Source organism: Oncorhynchus clarkii, chromosome 25 (assembly GCF_045791955.1).
Source record: "Oncorhynchus clarkii lewisi isolate Uvic-CL-2024 chromosome 25, UVic_Ocla_1.0, whole genome shotgun sequence".
NCBI classification, from domain to species: domain Eukaryota; kingdom Metazoa; phylum Chordata; class Actinopteri; order Salmoniformes; family Salmonidae; genus Oncorhynchus; species Oncorhynchus clarkii.
Genome location: NC_092171.1, coordinates 14,897,692 through 14,917,081, shown reverse-complemented (window position 1 = coordinate 14,917,081; position 19,390 = coordinate 14,897,692). Strand labels below are relative to the sequence as shown.

Below are 19,390 nucleotides of genomic sequence, written 5' to 3'. Positions count from 1 at the left end.
TACCTGTTCCCTCCAGCATCTTCACACGGTCCTTTGCTGTTGTTCTGGGACTGATTTGTAATTTTCGCACCAAAGTACGTTCATCTCTAGGAGCGGTGTGACGGCTGCGTGGTCCCATGGTGTTTATACTTGCGTACTATAGTTTGCACAGATGAATGTGGTACCTTCAGGCGTTTGTAAATTGCTCCCAAGGATGAACCAGACTTGTGGAGGTCTACAATTGTATTTTCTGAGGTCTTGGCTGATTTCTTTTGATTTTCCCATGATGTCAAGCAAAGAGGCACTGAGTTTGAAGGTAGGCCTTGAAATACACCCACAGGTACACCTCCAATTGACACAAATTATGTCAATTAGCCTATCAGAAGCTTCTAAAGCCATGACATAATTTTCCAAGCTGTTTAAAGGCACAGTCAACTTCTGACCCACTGGAATTGTGATACAGTGAATTATAAGTGAAATAATCTGTCTGTAAACAATTGCTGGAAAAATTACTTGTATCATGCACAAAGTAGGTGTCCTAACCGACTTGCCAAAACTATAGTTTGTTAACAAGAAATTTGTGGAGTGGTTGAAAAACAAGTTTTAATGACTCCAACCTCAGTGTATGTAAACTTCCGACTTCAACTGTAGATAGCTACTGTAATACCTTGAGGGGTAGTGGCCCCATCACCAGGTTTGGCTCGAACCCTGCTTGGAATGTACAATAGTCAAGCCACTTTCTAGACAACGAAGTAGAGTGAACCACAACGATAAGACAGCCATTAGAAAAACAGATGAGTTATTGGTCATGAGAAGACAGGGAAATTGAAGATGAATAATATCAATTAGCTGGATTCAGTCTTTGGTCCCTGCACCTTTTGATTTACTTGCTCACTGTTTATGACAGGTGCTCTACTAAAGGCTTTGCATTGTAGCCATTTTCATAATCTCTATGCTACTCACCTAGGCATTACTGTATCAAGCTCTTAGCACAAACTTTAAGTTATGTTGTAGTCAACACTTTCTGTCATTCTGTCATTCTCTCTAGAGAACCTGATGTAGCAGCTTTAACTTTTCAAATTGTTAGACTTGATGGTAGCATAGTGCAAAAATCTACCTCCCATTAGTAAAGTACAACATCTACATGCAAATGATAGCTCCAGTTTCATACTGTCAAAGGACATGGTTAAAAACTGTCTTGGAATAAGCACAAAGTTGTGTTTGCAAATACCTACGCATTCCAATCTTTCTGTGGATACAAATCCCTTGTGATAAGTGCCCTTTAAGCTCACTAATCTGTAAGCCCTTCACAGGTAGAATGGCATACCATTACTCACTCCTAATGTTAAGGAAATTATATCCCTTCAACTTGAATTGTCCTTTGGTTTATAATAATGATGCTTTTCCCAAAAGGACCAATGAAGTTGAGCTGGAATGATTCTATAAGATAAGGAAAAAAAAGAAAGAAAAAAAAAGAAATGTCTTTCTCCCAAAGTTTTTGGTTCCACTGCGGTGTCCTAAAGAAACAGGGGCCTCCACAGAGCCACCTGTCTGCTCCCTGTGGCAGTATGTCTAATCACAGAGTCTTGGGTCAGAATCCCCTGTCACACAGTCCCTGCACAGGGGTGTCTGACCCTTTCCCAACCAGTTTTAGAGGGAATGCTTCCAAAGGTCAACAACCTGCAGAGGTTCCTGATGTTTTCCTCTTGGCCACACCTGTAACCTGGCCTCTTGGCCACTAGGGGCCCTCCTCCATATCGTCCAGGTTGGGCGCCATAATGAAGTGTTTAGGGTGGACCAGGCTATGCTCGTCTGCATGCTCCTCCCAGCGCACATCGTCACTCTCGTGGGTGATGTAACGCTCGCCACGCCGTGTCTCAAACTCCCTGAGGTCCAGCCACGTCTGGTAGTCCTGAGAGAGAGAGAAAGAGAGAGGGGGAGAGGGAGTGAGGGAGAGGGAGGGGGAAGCAGGAGTTACAGCAGGGATCCAATACAATGTCTGCCTTGTTCTAGGTCACATCATGAAATGTGTGTGAATGTTTTGTTAGATGTGCCTGTGCACTGCTTACAGTATAATTAAGCTATTATAATACCTGTAGCCAAGGATGGCTGAGGGACTTGTCCACACTGTACCGCTTCCTCATCTTCACTTGTAGGAGGTTGTTAATGAGATCTGTAGCTGTGAGAGGAATATAGATGTAATGTTAGTCTCAAAGTGAGAGGTAGACATTAAACATCAGTGCTGTCTCTCTACCCACACGTCTGGATCTACCAGCATGGTATTCAGACCCTGCGGTTCTTTGACTTTTCTGTTGTGTGTGGTTTACATGAATCACTGACAACTCTCCCGAGCTGCCCCAAATAAATATCCCCCACAAACACCTACAATAGTGGATATGAAAAACCATAGTGCAACCTGGTATACAAGTGATAACTAAGACAAAATAACTTCCAGTTGCTTCAAATGACTGCTTGTCGTATCACACCATTGGTCTACTTCTTTAGCTGTATGACTGGACTCATTAGTTGCGCTGCACGCTTTACAGAGATGTTTGTCCTCATTTGTCTTCCTTAGCATTCATGCATTTGAATATTATTCAAGCAGGTCTTTCTTCCTACCATCTGCAGAGATCTCCTTCCATGGCTGGGGTGGGTACATGAAGGCAGCGTTCTGGATCTGGTCGTTAATGTCCTCGTCCTCGTTGAAGGGGAATGTCCCGCTCAGGCTGACGTAAACGATGACCCCCACAGACCACATGTCCAGGGAGCGGTTGTAGCCCTTACTACGCAGCACCTCTGGGGCCAGGTAGGCGGGGGTACCCACCACCGAACGCCTGAACGACTTCTCACCGATGATACGGGCAAAGCCAAAGTCACACAGTTTAACCTGCCGGGACACACAACACAATGCTACATTGTCTCCCCCATACACATACAAGCAATATTTTGTTAGAAAGATAGAAAACTTGTCTGACAGGTGAGATGTTGCATGTTGGTTACCTGTGGGAAGGGTTCTGCTGAGGCCAGCAGCACGTTCTCGGGCTTCAAATCACAGTGGACGATGTTCTTGAAATGCAGATGTCTCAAAGCCACCAGGATCTGTTACAGAAAATAGCCCAACCCTCGTGGGTTAGCGAGATCAGACCACATAATACCACACAATGATCTCCTCATATAACAGTATGGACTCCCAGAATATAATGTAATGGATAATGAGAGCTGCATAACTATTTTAGTAGTTCACTAAGCTATTTCTAGGGTGGTCACTTTCCTAGTTTCCATATGGACACGACCTCATCACTGTCTCCTCTCAGCTGTAGTGGAATCATCAACTGTAGCTGCTTGCGCTGCATGCAACTCCAACAACTCCATGCTGCTGCCCAACTCCTGACAAAGTCCTGTTAAACCACATCAGAGCCGGACCTGCTGCTGTTCATTTTCATGTGCAGCTCCATGCCTAATGAACCCGCTCCCGTTTGGTCCCAGGGCCCCTCTCTTCTAATGAGCCCACAGACCAGAGACCAGGCAGCAGGGCAGAACAGCGCACCACTATGGCACCGCAGGCTGTAATCCAGCAGGAGGCCATGATGCGGCCATGATGCCATCCAGACCAGCCTGTTCTGTAAACAATCCCCCCGTATCCATACACCACAAGAACAAACAGGCCCAGGGCTGAGTCTATTACTGCTTATATAGACTACCACACCACGAGAGAGAGGGGGAGGGAGGACGAGAGAAAGTGGGGGAAAGATGAGGAAGGACAGAGAAATAGAAGGGACGGAAGTTAGAGAGAAAGACAGACCTGTGTGACCAGGAACTTGGTGATGCGTTCTGGGAGCTTGCTCTTCTCACTGGACAGGATCATCTCCAGCATGTCTCCATGGAGTTTCTCCATGACAACAAACACCCTCTCGGGCGTCTCGAACATACACTCCAGATTGACGATACCAGGATGGTGAAGGTTCTAAACGAGGGAACAAGCCTTTAGCTTCAACACTCCATACTGTACCATGTTACAGTTTCACTGTTTGAAAATCAGCAAGAATGACTACTGTATACATCTGACTGGTACAGCATGAGGGTCTATGTGTTACCTGGAGAATGGCCACTTCATTCCTCAGTTGGCTCTCCTGCTTGGTAGGAAACCTCATCTTGTCAATCACCTTGATTGCCACATCTCTTCCAGTCTTTCTGTGTTTCCCTGCCAACAGAAATAAATAATGAGTCAACATGTACTTATGTTGTATACTGTATAGTATCATAAAGATAGATGTGAGTACCTGGCATAAAGTGGATGTGTGTTTTGGTTTGGGTTGAGAGAATACATTATGTTTAGTTGCAATACATCAAAACATGGATATCCAGGAACACACCTCCATACACAATCCCAAACTGTCCAGATCCTAGCACCTCATCAGAGAAGATCTGGTATACAGAGCTGATATCCTACAGAGAGGGAAACACTTCTGTATTACTGCAGTTTATTATCTTAAAGGGTATTACTAGTGCTAATATACATTAAACTGTGGATGTATTCTGCTATATCATTGTTGGATAGATGCTGTTGTATTGGTGTGGTCATTGATATGACAAATGGGTCACTTTCACTCAATGCACAAGTACAGTACGTATGAGAATCCCCCTTTCCCATAAGTGTATGAGTGACTTCCTTCATTTGTTTTAAATATAGATTTTTTTTTACAATGGACAATGTTTAATGGTCCATGAAGAATACAGAAGTATCAGATTTGTTTTTTACGACTGCACACACACACGCACACACATATATACAGCTGAGAAATTGAGCAAGATTGAACACACACAAACACAACTGAGAAATTGAGCAAGATGATCTGAAAAAGTGACCACACTCACCACATTCTCCTGTATCTGGCAGTTGGACACAGATATGCTGATAGACACCTCTTGTTCTAGAGGGGAAAACCAACGCAGTGTTTACTTTACACAACTGTACATTACAAATGCATAAAGGACCCAACGCGTTCCTAATGAATCATAAACAGAGATGCATTTCTCACTTTTTTTTCGATGTCCTTCAAGCCTATCACAGCTGTAACATTACATAAACAATAACGACCCTGTATAATTGATTGGGACAAATTTGTTTTTTTCGAACAGCATAACTATGTGTTACATTTCATAGTTAAGGTTATGGGTGCCTCCTGAGGCCAATATTCAGTCATGAGGCTCCCAAGTCATGTCTTGCCAAACAATAAAACATAATTGTATAATCAAATAACAGAGTCTCAGCTTTCATCTTCTCTATGGACAACAAAGTATGCCCACCTGTACTTATTCATTGGCGAAGGACCATATTGTAGGACTGTAGGGCACAAGCCCTTGTTGTCATTTCAGAGTGGTTGGATATTGAGGGGTAGTGAGGTAGTGGATCTCATCTGTTTGGCATTGCCACCCTCACCATATGCTTTACACCAGTAGGTACAGCCAGACAAATGGCCTCCGGGGACATATAGTACATGAGCTGGCAGGCAATGGCGCTCATTTAATCTCATATCTACTCTAACAGAAATGATTAATAAACATTAGAACCTGCTATGGTGATGGTGAGCACTGAACCAGAAGTGTGTTAATTTCATAACCGAAAGGGAACAAAAGACCACTCATCTGATTCGGCCATCTTCATTATTAGAATATGCATTAGTGTATTGGATGCGATGGAAGAGGAGCGCACATTTTAACACACACAGATAATCCGCTGAATCTATGTCAGGTTTCAGGTGTTGCACCATGTGCCCACAGGAGAGCGACCAGTTGAATGTGCCACCTTGGCTCTATAGCTTTTAAGACAGGCGTCTGCAACAGGAAAACCCGCAACTTGGTTATTTCTGTCGCCCCAAAGTTTTTAGTAAAAATGTTAAAGTAATCATAAACAAAAAAAATTGGAGTGAGGGGTAGTTAAAAAGACTCCAAAATCACCAGGAATTGAGCGAAACATTTGTTCAATTTAGGTCCCAAGTATTCCCACAAAAAAGATATATATATCTCACCTTAATCAAGGTTTGAAAATATTATTATTTTCAAATACATTCTCTTTTTGTACAATTTATTATAATTACGCCCAACCATCCAATCCAATCAAAAAACGCCCCGCCACTGAATCTAGTTGATCATCACCGTCATTATCATAATAATGATGATCAATTTGATTGGGTGGCAGGAAGCCTAGTGTTCAAATCTCAGCTCAGACGGGATAATCTGGTGCGGAGTGAGCCGACAACCGGAGGGTTGCTGGCATCATCCTAGATACCACCGCCTGTTGTTGTGCCCTTGAGCAAGGCACTTAATATCCTATAATTGCTCCGGGGCGCTGACCCATTGCTTCCAGCCCTTCGGGCTATGAGTGTGTTTCTCAGAGGGTTGGGTTGGGAGCAAAAAGACAATTTTGCGTTCTTTGTACGTTAATGAACAACAAAGTACATCTTATCGTATTATCTTATGATTACAACCACAGGAGGTTAAAGGTCAACCATGGCTTCACAATTCAAGGCTTTGCTGTGTCTGAAGGCACAGTCACATTTCTGATGATGCCTTTTTTTGTTATCTCAAAACAAGACTGACTGCTTTCTCACTCCAGAACATCACCTCACTTGACCTTAACTCAGGGCTCCCGAGTGGTGCAGGGGTCTAAAGCACTGCATCTCAGTGCTAGAGGCGTCACTACAGACTCTGGTTCGATTCCAGGCTGTATCACAACCGGCTGTGATTGGGAGTCCCATAGGGCGGCGCACAATTGGCCCAGCGTCGTCCGGGTTATGGTTTGGCCGGGGTAGGCCGTCATTGTAAATAAGAATTTGTTCTTAACTGACTTGCCTAGTTAAATAAAGGTTCAATTAAAAAAACTCAAAAAACTTGGGGATTCAAGCAGGGTCTCTCCTGACCCAAACTCATGTAATATATCAAACCACTAAATTACCAATATCGGCAATGACCCATTTTATGGGCACAAATAGTACTATTTCCACTGCTCACATAAACTAATCTCATACCACCTTTCCAGTGCTAGTGCCAATAGCTACAATATGTCAAATACATGTCAGTGCTACCTCTAATCGAAATAACTACCGTATACACTCTATGATCAGTAGCCTAAACCAGAGCAATAGCCAGTCAGTACAACTTCCAATAGCCATAGCCACATGTCTACCATGTTAACAGTAGAGAACGGTACTGTACTCACTGTGGTCCTTCCCCTGCCTGGCTGCGGTGGCCACACTGGGCTGGGGTGTGGCAGGCATCAGGGCCTGACGGATGGCCTTCTCCCAGCCCTGGGCCACCTCCATTCCCACGCCTGAGGCTGTCAGCGCGGGGCTGTGGTATTGGCCCCCGTTGTTCTCTCCAACGTAGTAGACCATGATGGAGGTGATGATTTCAAAGCAGTGTGGGTTGCTGCCCTGGGCTAGGCTACTGAGGTCCCTCGACTGTTCCACCTGCAGGATCTCTGAGAGAGGGATCTCCTGGGGGCCATGAGGGAGGGGCAAGAGAGAGAAAGAAAGAGAGAGAGAGCGAAAGAGAGAGAAAGAAAGAAAGAGAAAAATAGCAAGAAAGAGAGAGATCAGGATCATAACAGACAAAAACAAAGAAAGCCACGACATCACCGCTAGTGATTGGGGCGAGAGAGGCACAGAAGACAAATACAACCACGAATACAACCATGATACACAGAAAAGACTAGTCCAGTGAATACTCAAAGACAAGAGAAAAACAGAGAAAGACAAGATTCACTGAATCAATTACTCACAAGATAGACAGTCAGATCAGACAGAAGCAGACACCAAATCCCCCGGGTAAAGTCAGAGAAAAATCTCCCTCAGCTTAGCACGCGTATCAGAAAGAGTCATTCAAAGTGGGTCCTAGTCCCTTTCCACAGTGTAGTGTATCCACAGCCCCTGCCTAGTGCATAGCCTTGATCTGACAGCCCCTTAGAAGATATGTGGTGCAAAGGGCAGTTTGAGCACACTTTAAAAGTCCCCCTTCCCTCCAGTCTCACTGTCAAATGCAAATCAAAGAAGAAGGAGGAAGTCCCTAGCCAATAGGAGTCCCTGTAGTGCCTCGTCTCACCATCCTCCTCTCCTTTGGGTCCCCTGAGCGTGGCTCACCACAGAGTGTCAGATGAAGTGGTTGTGGTTAGCAGGGCAGGCACACATGACCCAGGCCCGGGCCCATTGAAGAGAAGAGGCCCCATGATTACAAGGAAGGACACCAGACCCCTATATGGGCATGAGCCGCCTCGCTGCCAGCCACCAAGACGTGAGACAGGGCGACTACCATCGGACACCAAAAACCTCGGGATTGGGAGGGGAGAAGGTTTGGGTAATTTCAGTGAAGCCCCCTTACCCCCATAAAAGGGTTTTGGAAACCACAAGTACAGGGGTCTTGTCTTCAAAAAAGAAGCCTATATGACTTCCAAATGTAGAACAGGGCAGCCATCTGATGCGTCGCCACACAACCACCACCACTAATCAGATGACTGGAGGTAGAGAGAGAGGAGAGGAGGGGACAGCCACACGACAGTGGGCTAGGGGCTGAGAAGAACAGGAGAGAGAGAGAGCGAGTGAGAGAGAGAATGAGCCACCATTGACCATCGCTGTTATATGTTTACTTTGACAACGTAAGTGTTTTACTTTCCATGTCAATAAAGTACATTGAATCGTATTGAGAGACAGTGGGTGGAAACGCCCAAGAGACAGAGGCTACATTGGATAACCTAATGTCACCACTGGCCCAATCTGTACACACACTCGCAACAACATATAAGACAGAACGACCCATATGACAATATTTGACAGAAGAATAAGAAAAAACCCATTCACAAACAGCAAGTCTTCAATTAGTCTCCGGAGCGTCTTTAAGTACTGAGCGCTGAGCTGAATGCCAAGTTGAAAGTAAACGATAATGTAAAGCAGCCTTTCCTGTCCACTGTTGTCACTGCTGGGAAGATGGAGGGTGTGTCGGTTACAGCTAGTTTACCACTGCGAGAGTGGACCTCAGAGTAGAAAATACCTATTAAACTTGTTGAAAATGGCAGCCCCAATGTGGGGATCAGGCGATCATACAAACACACGTAGCTAGAAACTGTAGCAACAGAAACCCTGTCACACTCCGTCACATCTCTAGCTGCAATCGGGGGAGGTGTCAAAGTGAAACAGCCATATGGTACAGAGGCTGGTACAGGCTCCCAGTTGCAAGGCTGTACTGAACATGTGGAAGCCTTTACACAGAGGGAACGAGGCCTGCCTGCCTGGATACCTCAGTCCCCAGTGTCTAATTAAACAGCTATTAAGCCCCTGTGGCATGGTAAAGACTGCCTACACCACTGGTGTCACCATGGAACTGTCACACACACTCTCAGAAGCTGGAGTTATAGCACTTGGAAATCATAATTACACAGTTCACTTTGTGTGTCAAATGTATTTGAACTGGACAAGAAAGGTTTATGGTGATGGTTTGGTAAGGCATTTGAAAAAGGATATCTGATATGGATGATGCAACAAGTTACAATGTATTTTAATAATGTGTTGGACATCCCATTTTTTATCAGATTTCCCCAGCAAAAACCCTTAACATTTTCAGAGTAAAATACTGCTGATGACAAACAAGGTGGCTACAGACAGAAGCAAAAGCCCTTTCACTTTGCAGCCACACAGAAATGTCAGTGGACTGCTTGTGAAACCACACGAGGCAGGCTGGGGGATTTTCTCTGTGTCACTGACCTCACTGTAGTTTACAACACAGCAGCCCCCAGTCTTATTCACACCACCACTGACACCATTACATTCAGCAGGATCTTTTACACACTGTACACACCAGACAATAAAACACATCTTGAAATATCAGAGACAAAAAAAAATGGTACATTTATTTAGGGGAAATTCAGTGTTTGGTTGAAACCATTCATTGGGTTGTAGACACTGTATAGACTCAGATAAATGTAAATGAATGGTCTATGGTTATGTTGTTCTGTGATATTTTTAATGGATTGTAAGAAAGTTCCATGTAAATGCAGACTCTCCATTTCATTCCACCATGCCTCTGTCTATGTCAGGCAATAGTTGTTCTGTGGTGTTCAAATCAAACACAAAGTTAATTTCCCAAATCAAATCAAATGTTATTAGTCACATGCGCCGAATACAACAGGTGTAGGCAGACCTTAAAGTGAAATGCTGAATACAACAGGTGTAGGTAGACCTTACAGTGAAATGCTGAATACAACAGGTGTAGGTAGACCTTACAGTGAAATGCTGAATACAACAGGTGTAGGTAGACCTTACAGTGAAATGCTGAATACAACAGGTGTAGGTAGACCTTACAGTGAAATGCTGAATACAACAGGTGTAGGTAGACCTTACAGTGAAATGCTAACTTACAAGCCTCTAACCAACAATGCAGTTTAAGAAAATGGATAAGAATAAGAAATAAAAGTAACAAGTAATTAAAGAGCAGCAGCAAAATAACAATAGCGAGACTGTATACAGGGGGGCATTAGTACAGAGTCCATGTGCGGGGGCACCGGTTAGTTGAGGTAATACGCACATGCAGGTAGAGTTATTAAAGTGACTATGCATACATGATAACAACAGAGTGTTGCAGCGGTGCAAAAGAGGGGAGGGGCAATGCAAATAGTCTGGGTAGCCATTTGATTAGGTGTTCAAGATTCTTATGGCTTGGGGGTAGAAGCTAGACTTGGCACTCCGGTACCGCTTGCCATGTGGTAGCAGAGAATAGTCTATGACTAGGGTGGCTGGATGCTTTGACAATTTTTAGGGCCTTCTTCTGACACCACCTGGTACAGAGGTCCTGGATGGCAGGAAGCTTGGCCCCAGTGATGAACTTGAAGCTCTCAACCTGCTCCACTGCAGTCCAGTTGATGAGAATGGGAGCGTGCTCAGTCCTCATTTTCCTGTAATCCACAATCATCTCTTTTGTCTTGATCACGTTGTGGGAGAGGTTGTTGTCCTGCCACCAGACGGCCAGGTCTCTGACATATTCCCTATAGGCTGTCTCGTTGTTGTCGGTGATCAGGCTTACCACTGTTGTGTCATCAGCCTGGCCTTGCAGTCATGAGTGAACAGGGAGTACAGGAGGGGACTGAGCACACACCCCTGAGGGGCCCCTGTGTTGAGGATTAGCGTGGTGGATGTGTTGTTACCTACCTTTACCATCTTGGGGCGGCCCATCAGGAAGTCCAGGATCCAGTTGCAGAGGGAGGTGTTTAGTCCCAGGGTCCTTAGCTTATTGATGAGCTTTGAGGGCACTATGGTGTTGAACACTGAGCTGTAGTCGATGAATAGCATTCTCACATAGGTGTTCCTTTTGTTCAGGTGGGAAAGAGCAGTGTGGATTGCAATAGAGATTGCATCATCTGTGGATTTGTTGGGGCGATATGCAAATTGGAGTGGGTCTAGGGTTTCTGGGATAATGGTGTTGATGTGAGCCATGACCAGCCTTTCAAAGCACTTCATGGCTACAGACGTGAGTGCTACGGGTCGGTAGTTGTTTAGGCAGGTTACCTTTGTGTTCTTGGGCACAGGCACTATGGTGGTCTGCTTAAAACATGTTGGTATTACAGACTCGGACAGGGAGAGTTTGAAAATGTCACGGAAGACACTTGCCAGTTGGTCAGCACATGCTCGCAATACACGTCCTGGTAATCCGTCTGGCCCTGCGGCCTTGTGAATATCTTACTCACATCGGCTGCGGAGAGTGTGATCACACAGTCTTCCAGAACAGCTGGTGCTCTCATGCATGTTTCAGTGTTATTTGCCTCGAAGCGAGCATAGAAGTAGTTTAGCTCATCTTGTAGGCTCGTATCACTGGGCAGCTCTTGGCTGTGCTTCCCTTTTGAGTCTCTAATGGTTTGCTTGCTCTGCCACATCCGTCGAGCGTCAGAGCCGGTGTAGTACGATTCGATCTTAGTCCTGTATTGACGCTTTCCCTGTTTGATTGTTCGTTGGAGGGCATTGCGGGATTTCTTATAAGCTTCTGGGTTAGAGTCCCGCTCCTTGAAAGCGGCAGCTCTAGCCTTTAGCTCAGATGTTGCCTGTAATCCATGGCTCTGGTTGGGGCACGTATGTACAGTCACTGTGGGGACAACGTCATCGATGCACTTATTGATGAAGCCAATGACTGATGTGCTGTATTTCCCAATGCCATTGGAGGAATCCCGGAACATATACCAGTCTGTGCTTGCAAAACAGTCCTGTAGCTTAGCATCTGCTTCATTTGACCACTTTTTATTGATCTAGTCACTGGTGCTTCCTCCTTTAATTTTTGCTTGTAAGCAGGAATCAGGAGGATAGAATTATGGTCAGATTTGCCAAAGGGAGGGCGAGGGAGTTTTGTTTGCGTCTCTGTGTGTGGAGTAAAGGTGGTCCAAAGTTGTTTCCCTCTGGTTTTACATTTAACATGCTGATAGAAATTTGGTAAAACGGATTTAAGTTTCCCTGCATTAAAGTTCCCGGCTACTAGGAGCGCCACCTCTGGGTGAGCGCTTCTTGTTTGCTTATGGCGGAATACAGCTCATTCAATGCTGTCTTAGTGTGGTGGTATGCTGACTGTGGTGGTATGTCAACAGCTACAAAAAATACAGATGAAAACTCTCAAGGTAGGTAGTGTGGTCTACAGTTTATCATGAGATACTCTACCTCAGGGGAGCAATAGCTTGAGACTTCCTTAGATATTGTGCACCAGCTGTTACTTACAAATATACATAGCCCGCCGCCCCTTATCTTACCAGACGACGCTGTTCTATCCTGCCGGTGCAGCGAATAACCAGCCAGCTGTATGTTGATCGTGTCATCGTTCAGCCATGTCTCTGTGAAACATTAGATATTACAGTTTTGAATGTCCAGTTGGTAGTTCAATCTTCCCCGTAGGTCATCCATTTTATTGTCCAAAGATTGCACGTTTGCTAGCAGAATGGAAGGAAGTGAGGGTTTATTCGATCGCCTACGAATTCTCAGAAGGCAGCCTGCCCTCCGGCCCCTTTTTCTCTGCCTCCTCTTCACGCAAATCACGGGGATCCGGGCCTGTTCCCGAGAAAGCAGCATATTGTTCGCGTCGGCCTCGTCAGACTCGTTACTGAACAAAAGGATTCTGCCAGTCCGTGGTGAGTAATCGCAGTCCTGATGTCCAGAAGTTATTTTCGGTCATAAGAGATGGTAGCGACAACTTTATGTACAAAATAAGTAACAAAATATGTTACAAACAATACAAATCAGCAAACAAAAAACACAATCGGTTGGGGGCACGTAAAATGTCTGCCTTCTTCTCCGGCACCATCTTACCGCTACCTTGCTCTCTCACCTTATAAAACTTGGCTCCAGTGTCGTTCTGGAACAAGCTGAGGCTCTTGGTGTCCAGCCTCCAGTAGTGTCTCTTCCTCAGGTTGTCTCTGCTGGTGTAGTGGACCATCCAGCCCTCCCTCACCATGGTGGAGCTCCTCCTCTTGGTCTGTTTGATGGACTGGACCACCCGCATCAGAGGGATGTTACTGCTGGTGGATGGGCTGGACACACACACACACACAGCTATTTTTATTAAAACATTTGTCACAAAGCACTTAGCAGCAACCTGGACCTGAGCAAAAAATGGAAAGGAAGCAAGGAAGAAGTTAGATAGATACAGTTGAAGTCGGAAGTTTACATACACCTTAGCTAAATATATTTAAACTCAGTTTTTCAAAATACCTGACATTGAATACAAGTAAAAATTCCCTGTCTTAGGTCAGTTAGATCACCATTTTATTTTAAGTGTGTGAAATGTGAAAATAATAGAAGAGATTGATTTATTTCAGCTTATTCCCAGTGGGTCGGAAGTTTACATACACTCAATTAGTATTTGGTAGCATTGGCTTTAAATTGTTTAACGAGGGTAAAACGTTTCGGGTAGCCTTCCACAAGCTTCCCATAATAAGTTGGGTACATTTTGACCCATTCCTCCTGACAGAGCTGGTGTAACTGAGTCAGGTTTGTAGGCCTCCTTGCTCACACACGCTTTTTCAGTTCTGCCCACAAATCTTCTATAGGATTGAGGTCAGGGCCTTGTGATGGTCACGCCAATACCTTGACTTTGTTGTCCTTAAGCCATTTTGCAAGTATGCTTGGGGTCAATTGTCCATTTGGAAGACCCATTTGCGACCAAGCTTTAACTTCCTGATTGATGTCTTGAGATGTTGCTTCAATATATCCACATAATTGTCCTCCCTCATGAAGCCATCTATTTTGTGAACTGCACCAGTCCCTCCTGCATGATGCCATCTATTTTGTGAAGTGCACCAGTCCCTCCTGCAGCAAAGCACCCTCACAACATGATGCTGCCACCCCTGTGCTTCACGGTTGGGATGGTGTTCTTCGGCTTTTCCCCCTTTTTCCTCCTAACATAACAATGGTCATATTTTTGTTTCATCAGACACGTGGTACCTTCAGGCGTTTGGAAAAAGTATGATCTTTGTCCCCATGTGCAGCTGCAAACCATAGTCTGGCTTTTTTTTGTTTTTGACCCCTTTTCTCCCCAATTTCGTGGTATCCAATTGTTTAGTAGCTACTATCTTGTCTCATCACCACAACTCCTGTACAGGCTCGGGAGAGACAAAGGTTGAAAGTCATGTGTCGGCCCGCCACAGGAGTCGCTGGTGCGCGATGAGACAAGGATTTCCCTACCGGCCAAACCCTCCCTAACCCGGACAACGCTAGGCCAATTGTGCGTCGCCCCACGGACCTCCCGGTCGCGGTCGCGGTTACGACAGAGCCTGGGCGCGAACCCAGAGTCCCTGGTGGCACAGCTGGCGCTGCAGTACAGCGCCCTTAACCACTGCGCCACCCGGGAGGCCTGTAGTCTGGCTTTTTTATGCCGGTTTTGGAGCAGTGGCTTCTAACTTGCTGAGCGGCCTTTCAGGTTATGTCAATATAGGACTCGTTTTACTGTGGATATAGATACTTTTGTACCGGTTTCCTCCAGCATCTTCACAAGGTCCTTTGCTGTTGTTCTGGGATTGATTTGCATTTTTCTCACCAAATTACGTTCATCTCTAGGAGACAGAGCGCATCTCCTTCCTGAGCGGTATGATGGCTGCGTGGTCCCATGGTGTTTATACTTGCGTACTACTGTTTGTACAGATGAACGTGGTACCTTCAGGCGTTTGGAAATTGCACCCAAGGATGAACCAGACTTGTGGAGGTCTGCAATTTTTTCTGAGGTCTTGGCTGATTTCTTTTGATTTTCCCATGATCAATAAAAGAGGCACTGAGTTTGAAGGTAGGCCTTGAAATACATCCACTGGTAAACCTCCAATTGACTCAAGTTTCTTATATTTTTTTATTTTACCTTTATTTAACTAGGCAAGTCAGTTAAGAACAAATTCTTATTTTCAATGACAGCCTAGGAACAGTGGGTTAACTGCCTTGTTCAGGGGTTGAACGACAGATTTTTACCTTGTCAGCTCGGGGATTTGGTTACTAGTCCAACGCTCTAACCGCTAGGCTATCTGCCGCCTGTCAATTAGCGTATCAGAAGCTTCTAAAGCCATGACATCATTTTCTGGAATTTTCCAAGCTGTTTAAAGGCACAGTCAACTTAGTGTATGTAAACTTCTGACCCACCGGAATTGTGATACAGTGAATTATAAGTTAAATAATCTGTCTGTAAACAATTGTTGGAAAAATGACTTGTGTCATGCACAAAGTAGATGTCCTAACCAACTTGCCAAAACTATAGATAGTTAATAAGAAATTTGGGGAGTGGTTGAAAAAAGTGTTTTAATGACTCCAACCTAAGTGTATGTAAACTTCCAACTTCAACTGTCTTTGTGTACACAACTATTACTCTATAAGTTAACGTAAATACCTGATGGTCTTGATGGGCTCCTCGTCCTTCTCGCGGTCCAGGAAAGGAGAGTCTATGTAGAACATCTTGTGTTCTGGGGTTGAAGGTTCCTCAGCGTCATCCAGTAGTCCTCTGGTGCTCTCCACATCACTACTATCCACCTCCATGGTACTGTCAGAGTCAGGTCCTGGGCTGGCAGGCTCTGTGGACACACACAACGACAGATGTGCTACTCAGCTACTGTATGACTCATGACATGGGCATGATATCAATGTGAAATAAAACAGGTAAACAGAAACTACCTCCATTGAAGGAAACCTCGCCCAAGCAGTCTCTTGGTACCTTTGCTGCACACCGCTTATGGCAGTTGAATTTACAATCTGAAAAGAAAGTATAGAAAACATTGATTTCAATAGCACAATCTGGAGCTCTAGCGACAGTAAGGTCAAGCGGTCAAGGCAGATAATGACCGAGGGATATACAGAGAAACAGAGACAAAGGAAGGTAGGATATTACCTTTGCACTGCATGCCCTGGCGGAACAGGCCCTTGAGCAGACGTTTGCAGTACTGACAAATGGTTGGCCGGGTGTAGGTGTGGATGGCGAAGGTGTGAGGCACCTTGACTCGCCCCAGCACCATCTTCTCCATCCAGATGGGCCGGCCACTCCACGACAGGATCCTCTTCCCTGCCTCCTGGTGGGAGCGCTGCTGCAGGGGACAGAGGGAAGGAGAGGAGGAGGTGGAAGGAAGGAAGAAAGGAGAGAGGGAAGGAGGGACAGATGGAACAAGTATGTGAACCAAGGTTAAGGGGGAGTGAGGAAGGAAGGACATAGCAAAAGAGGGAAGGAGGGGAGGGATGGCGTGTCCATTCAATGAGCGAGACAGGAAAACAGTACAAAATACACAAACATGGGCTAGAATTAACAAGTGTTTCATTTCATTAGTCTAACTGAATTTGCATTGACCTTTCATAAGCACTGGTCACCATTGAGAATATTCCATCCAGCTAGCCTCATACAAACAAGTTTCATAATCCTAGTTTATTAAATTCAATTTGCTGTCGTGTTTCACAATAAGATATTTCAAGAGATTTGGCAGACGAACTTAGACAATTACACCTAGTAGTTGATGTTTTGCCAACTGACAAATGTGTCTCAATCAGAATAACAGTTAGATTACAATCACATTGAACATATAAGAAAGTAACTAGAACTGGTTAGTAACTGTACTGTAGATTAAAACGCTACAAGTATAAGGGACGTTGAGGTACACCATTTTCACTTTGTAAGCAATAAACTGTGCAAGGGTGTAACTTTATAAGGAAATGCATTTCCATAGACCCTTTGACTGGGTCCCAAAGCTCTTTACATTGTACAGAATGTATCTTTACCACAGGACATCTCTCTCCACCAATGGAAGCGTAGGTCTTACCTCCTCCAGGACGACCACAGCATGTTCTGTGGGACCAGGGAGGGGCCGGGGGACTGAGAGCGAGGGGCCCGGCGGGGACACGTTGGACAGACGTCTCTTCCTCACCCCACTGCAGTTGTTGGGGATCTTGAAGACACAGCGCTTGTGGTAGTTCAGCCCACAACCTGGAAGTACACAGGACACAGGGGTCACTAATTACACATGAAGAATAACACACATCCTGTACAGTACATGCTACACGCAACAAACACAAACAGACTGTTTCTTTGGATGTCGGCATTGGGGCTTGATAAACTCAGCCATGCAACACTTCATAGCCATATACATGTCTTGAGATATTTGTGAAGACATATTGAGACACCTTAAGACACGTCCTGCTGTTCCCACATGCTTCAAGAGGGCCACCATTGTTCCTGTTCCCAAGAAAGCTAAGGTAACTGAGCTAAACGACTACCGCCCCGTAGCACTCACTTCCGTCATCATGAAGTGCTTTGAGAGACTAGTCAAGGAAGGACCATATCACCTCCACCCTACCTGACACCCTAGACCCACTCCAATTTGCTTACCGCCCCAATAGGTCCACAGACAACGCAATCGCAACCACACTGCACACTGCCCTAACCCATCTGGACAAGAGGAATACCTATGTGAGAATGCTGTTCATCGACTACAGCTCAGCATTTAACACCACAGTACCCTCCAAACTCGTCATCAAGCTTGTGACCCTGGATCTCGACCCCGCCCTGTGCAACTGGGTACTGGACTTCCTGACGGGCCGCCCCCAGGTGGTGAGGGTAGGTAACAACATCTCCACCCCACTGATCCTCAACACTGGGGCCACACAAGGGTGCGTTCTGAGCCCTCCTGTACTCCCTGTTCACCCACGACTGTGTGGCCTTGCACGCCTCCAACTCAATCATCAAGTTTGCAGACGACACTACAGTGGTAGGCTTGATTACCAACAACGACGAGACAGCCTACAGGGAGGAGGTGAGGGCCCTCGGAGTGTGGTGTCAGGAAAATAACCTCACACTCAACGTCAACAAAACAAAGGAGATGATCGTGGACTTCAGGAAACAGCAGAGGGAGCACCCTCCTATCCACATCAACGGGACAGTAGTGGAGAGGGTAGAACGTTTTAAGTTCCTCGGCGTACACATCACAGACAAACTGAATTGGTCCACCCACACAGACAGCGTGGTGAAGAAGGCACAGCAGCGCCTCTTCAACCTGAGGAGGCTGAAGAAATTCTGCTTGTCACCAAAAGCACTCACAAACTTTTACAGATGCACAATCGAGAGCCTCCTGTTGGGCTGTATCACCGCCTGGTACGGCAACTGCTCCGCCCACAACCGTAAGGCTCTCCAGAGGGTAGTGAGGTCTGCACAACACATCACCAGGGGAAAACTACCTGCCCTCCAGGACACCTACACCACCCAATGTCACAGGAAGGCCATAAAGATCATCAAGGACAACAACCACCCGAGCCACTGCCTGTTCACCTCGCTATCATCCAGAAGGCGAGGTCAGTACAGGTGCATCAAAGCAGGGACCGACAGACTGAAAAACAGCTTCTATCTCAAGGCCATCAGACTGTTAAACAGCCACCACTAACATTAAGTGGCTGCTGCCATACATGTAAAAAAATGTAGCACTAACCACTTTAAACGATGCCACTTGATATAATGTTTACATACCCTACATTACTCATCTCATATGTATATACTGTACTCGATACCATCTACTGCATCTTGCCTATGCCGTTCTGTATCATCACTCATTCATATATCTTTATGTACATATTCTTCATCCCTTTACACTTGTTGGGTTAGATTACTCATTGGTTACTGCATTGTCAGAACTAGAAGCACAAGCATTTCGCTACACTCGCATTAACATCTGCTAACCATGTGTATGTGACAAATCAAATTTGATTTGGAATAATCTGTCTCAAGAAGGAAAATCAGTACGTTAGTACAGTAGGGCAGCATCAATTTGATTCTTCCCACCATTCTCTTAAATGTCCACAAGAGGGCTCTTACATGCAGTCAATGGATCACATTCTTCCTCGGAGAAAGCTTGAAAGGATTTTTAGTGGCATGAAAATAGCAGGGAATA

The 19,390-nt window shown here is 45.3% G+C and overlaps 1 protein-coding gene across 2 annotated transcripts in view; it reads right to left on the bottom strand.

Moving 5' to 3' along the window:
• Window positions 1-556: 556 nt before the first annotated feature.
• The window catches only part of LOC139383431 (serine/threonine-protein kinase D3-like), a 64,650-nt gene continuing 45,816 nt past the window's right edge, over window positions 557-19,390 (bottom strand). Inside the window, exons 5-18 of one of the 2 annotated variants that reach the window (XM_071127980.1) lie at window positions 17,273-17,436; window positions 16,357-16,549; window positions 16,143-16,220; window positions 15,862-16,042; window positions 13,324-13,525; window positions 7,199-7,475; window positions 4,855-4,910; window positions 4,353-4,425; window positions 4,074-4,180; window positions 3,782-3,943; window positions 2,980-3,078; window positions 2,599-2,866; window positions 2,073-2,158; window positions 557-1,891 (exon numbers count right to left, since the gene is read on the bottom strand). In XM_071127980.1, coding sequence (XP_070984081.1) covers window positions 1,718-1,891; window positions 2,073-2,158; window positions 2,599-2,866; window positions 2,980-3,078; window positions 3,782-3,943; window positions 4,074-4,180; window positions 4,353-4,425; window positions 4,855-4,910; window positions 7,199-7,475; window positions 13,324-13,525; window positions 15,862-16,042; window positions 16,143-16,220; window positions 16,357-16,549; window positions 17,273-17,436 — 2,120 coding nt within the window. In that variant the 3' untranslated portion in view covers window positions 557-1,717. The remainder of the gene's footprint in view (window positions 1,892-2,072; window positions 2,159-2,598; window positions 2,867-2,979; window positions 3,079-3,781; window positions 3,944-4,073; window positions 4,181-4,352; window positions 4,426-4,854; window positions 4,911-7,198; window positions 7,476-13,323; window positions 13,526-15,861; window positions 16,043-16,142; window positions 16,221-16,356; window positions 16,550-17,272; window positions 17,437-19,390) is intronic. The other variant, XM_071127981.1, reaches the window with a different exon arrangement.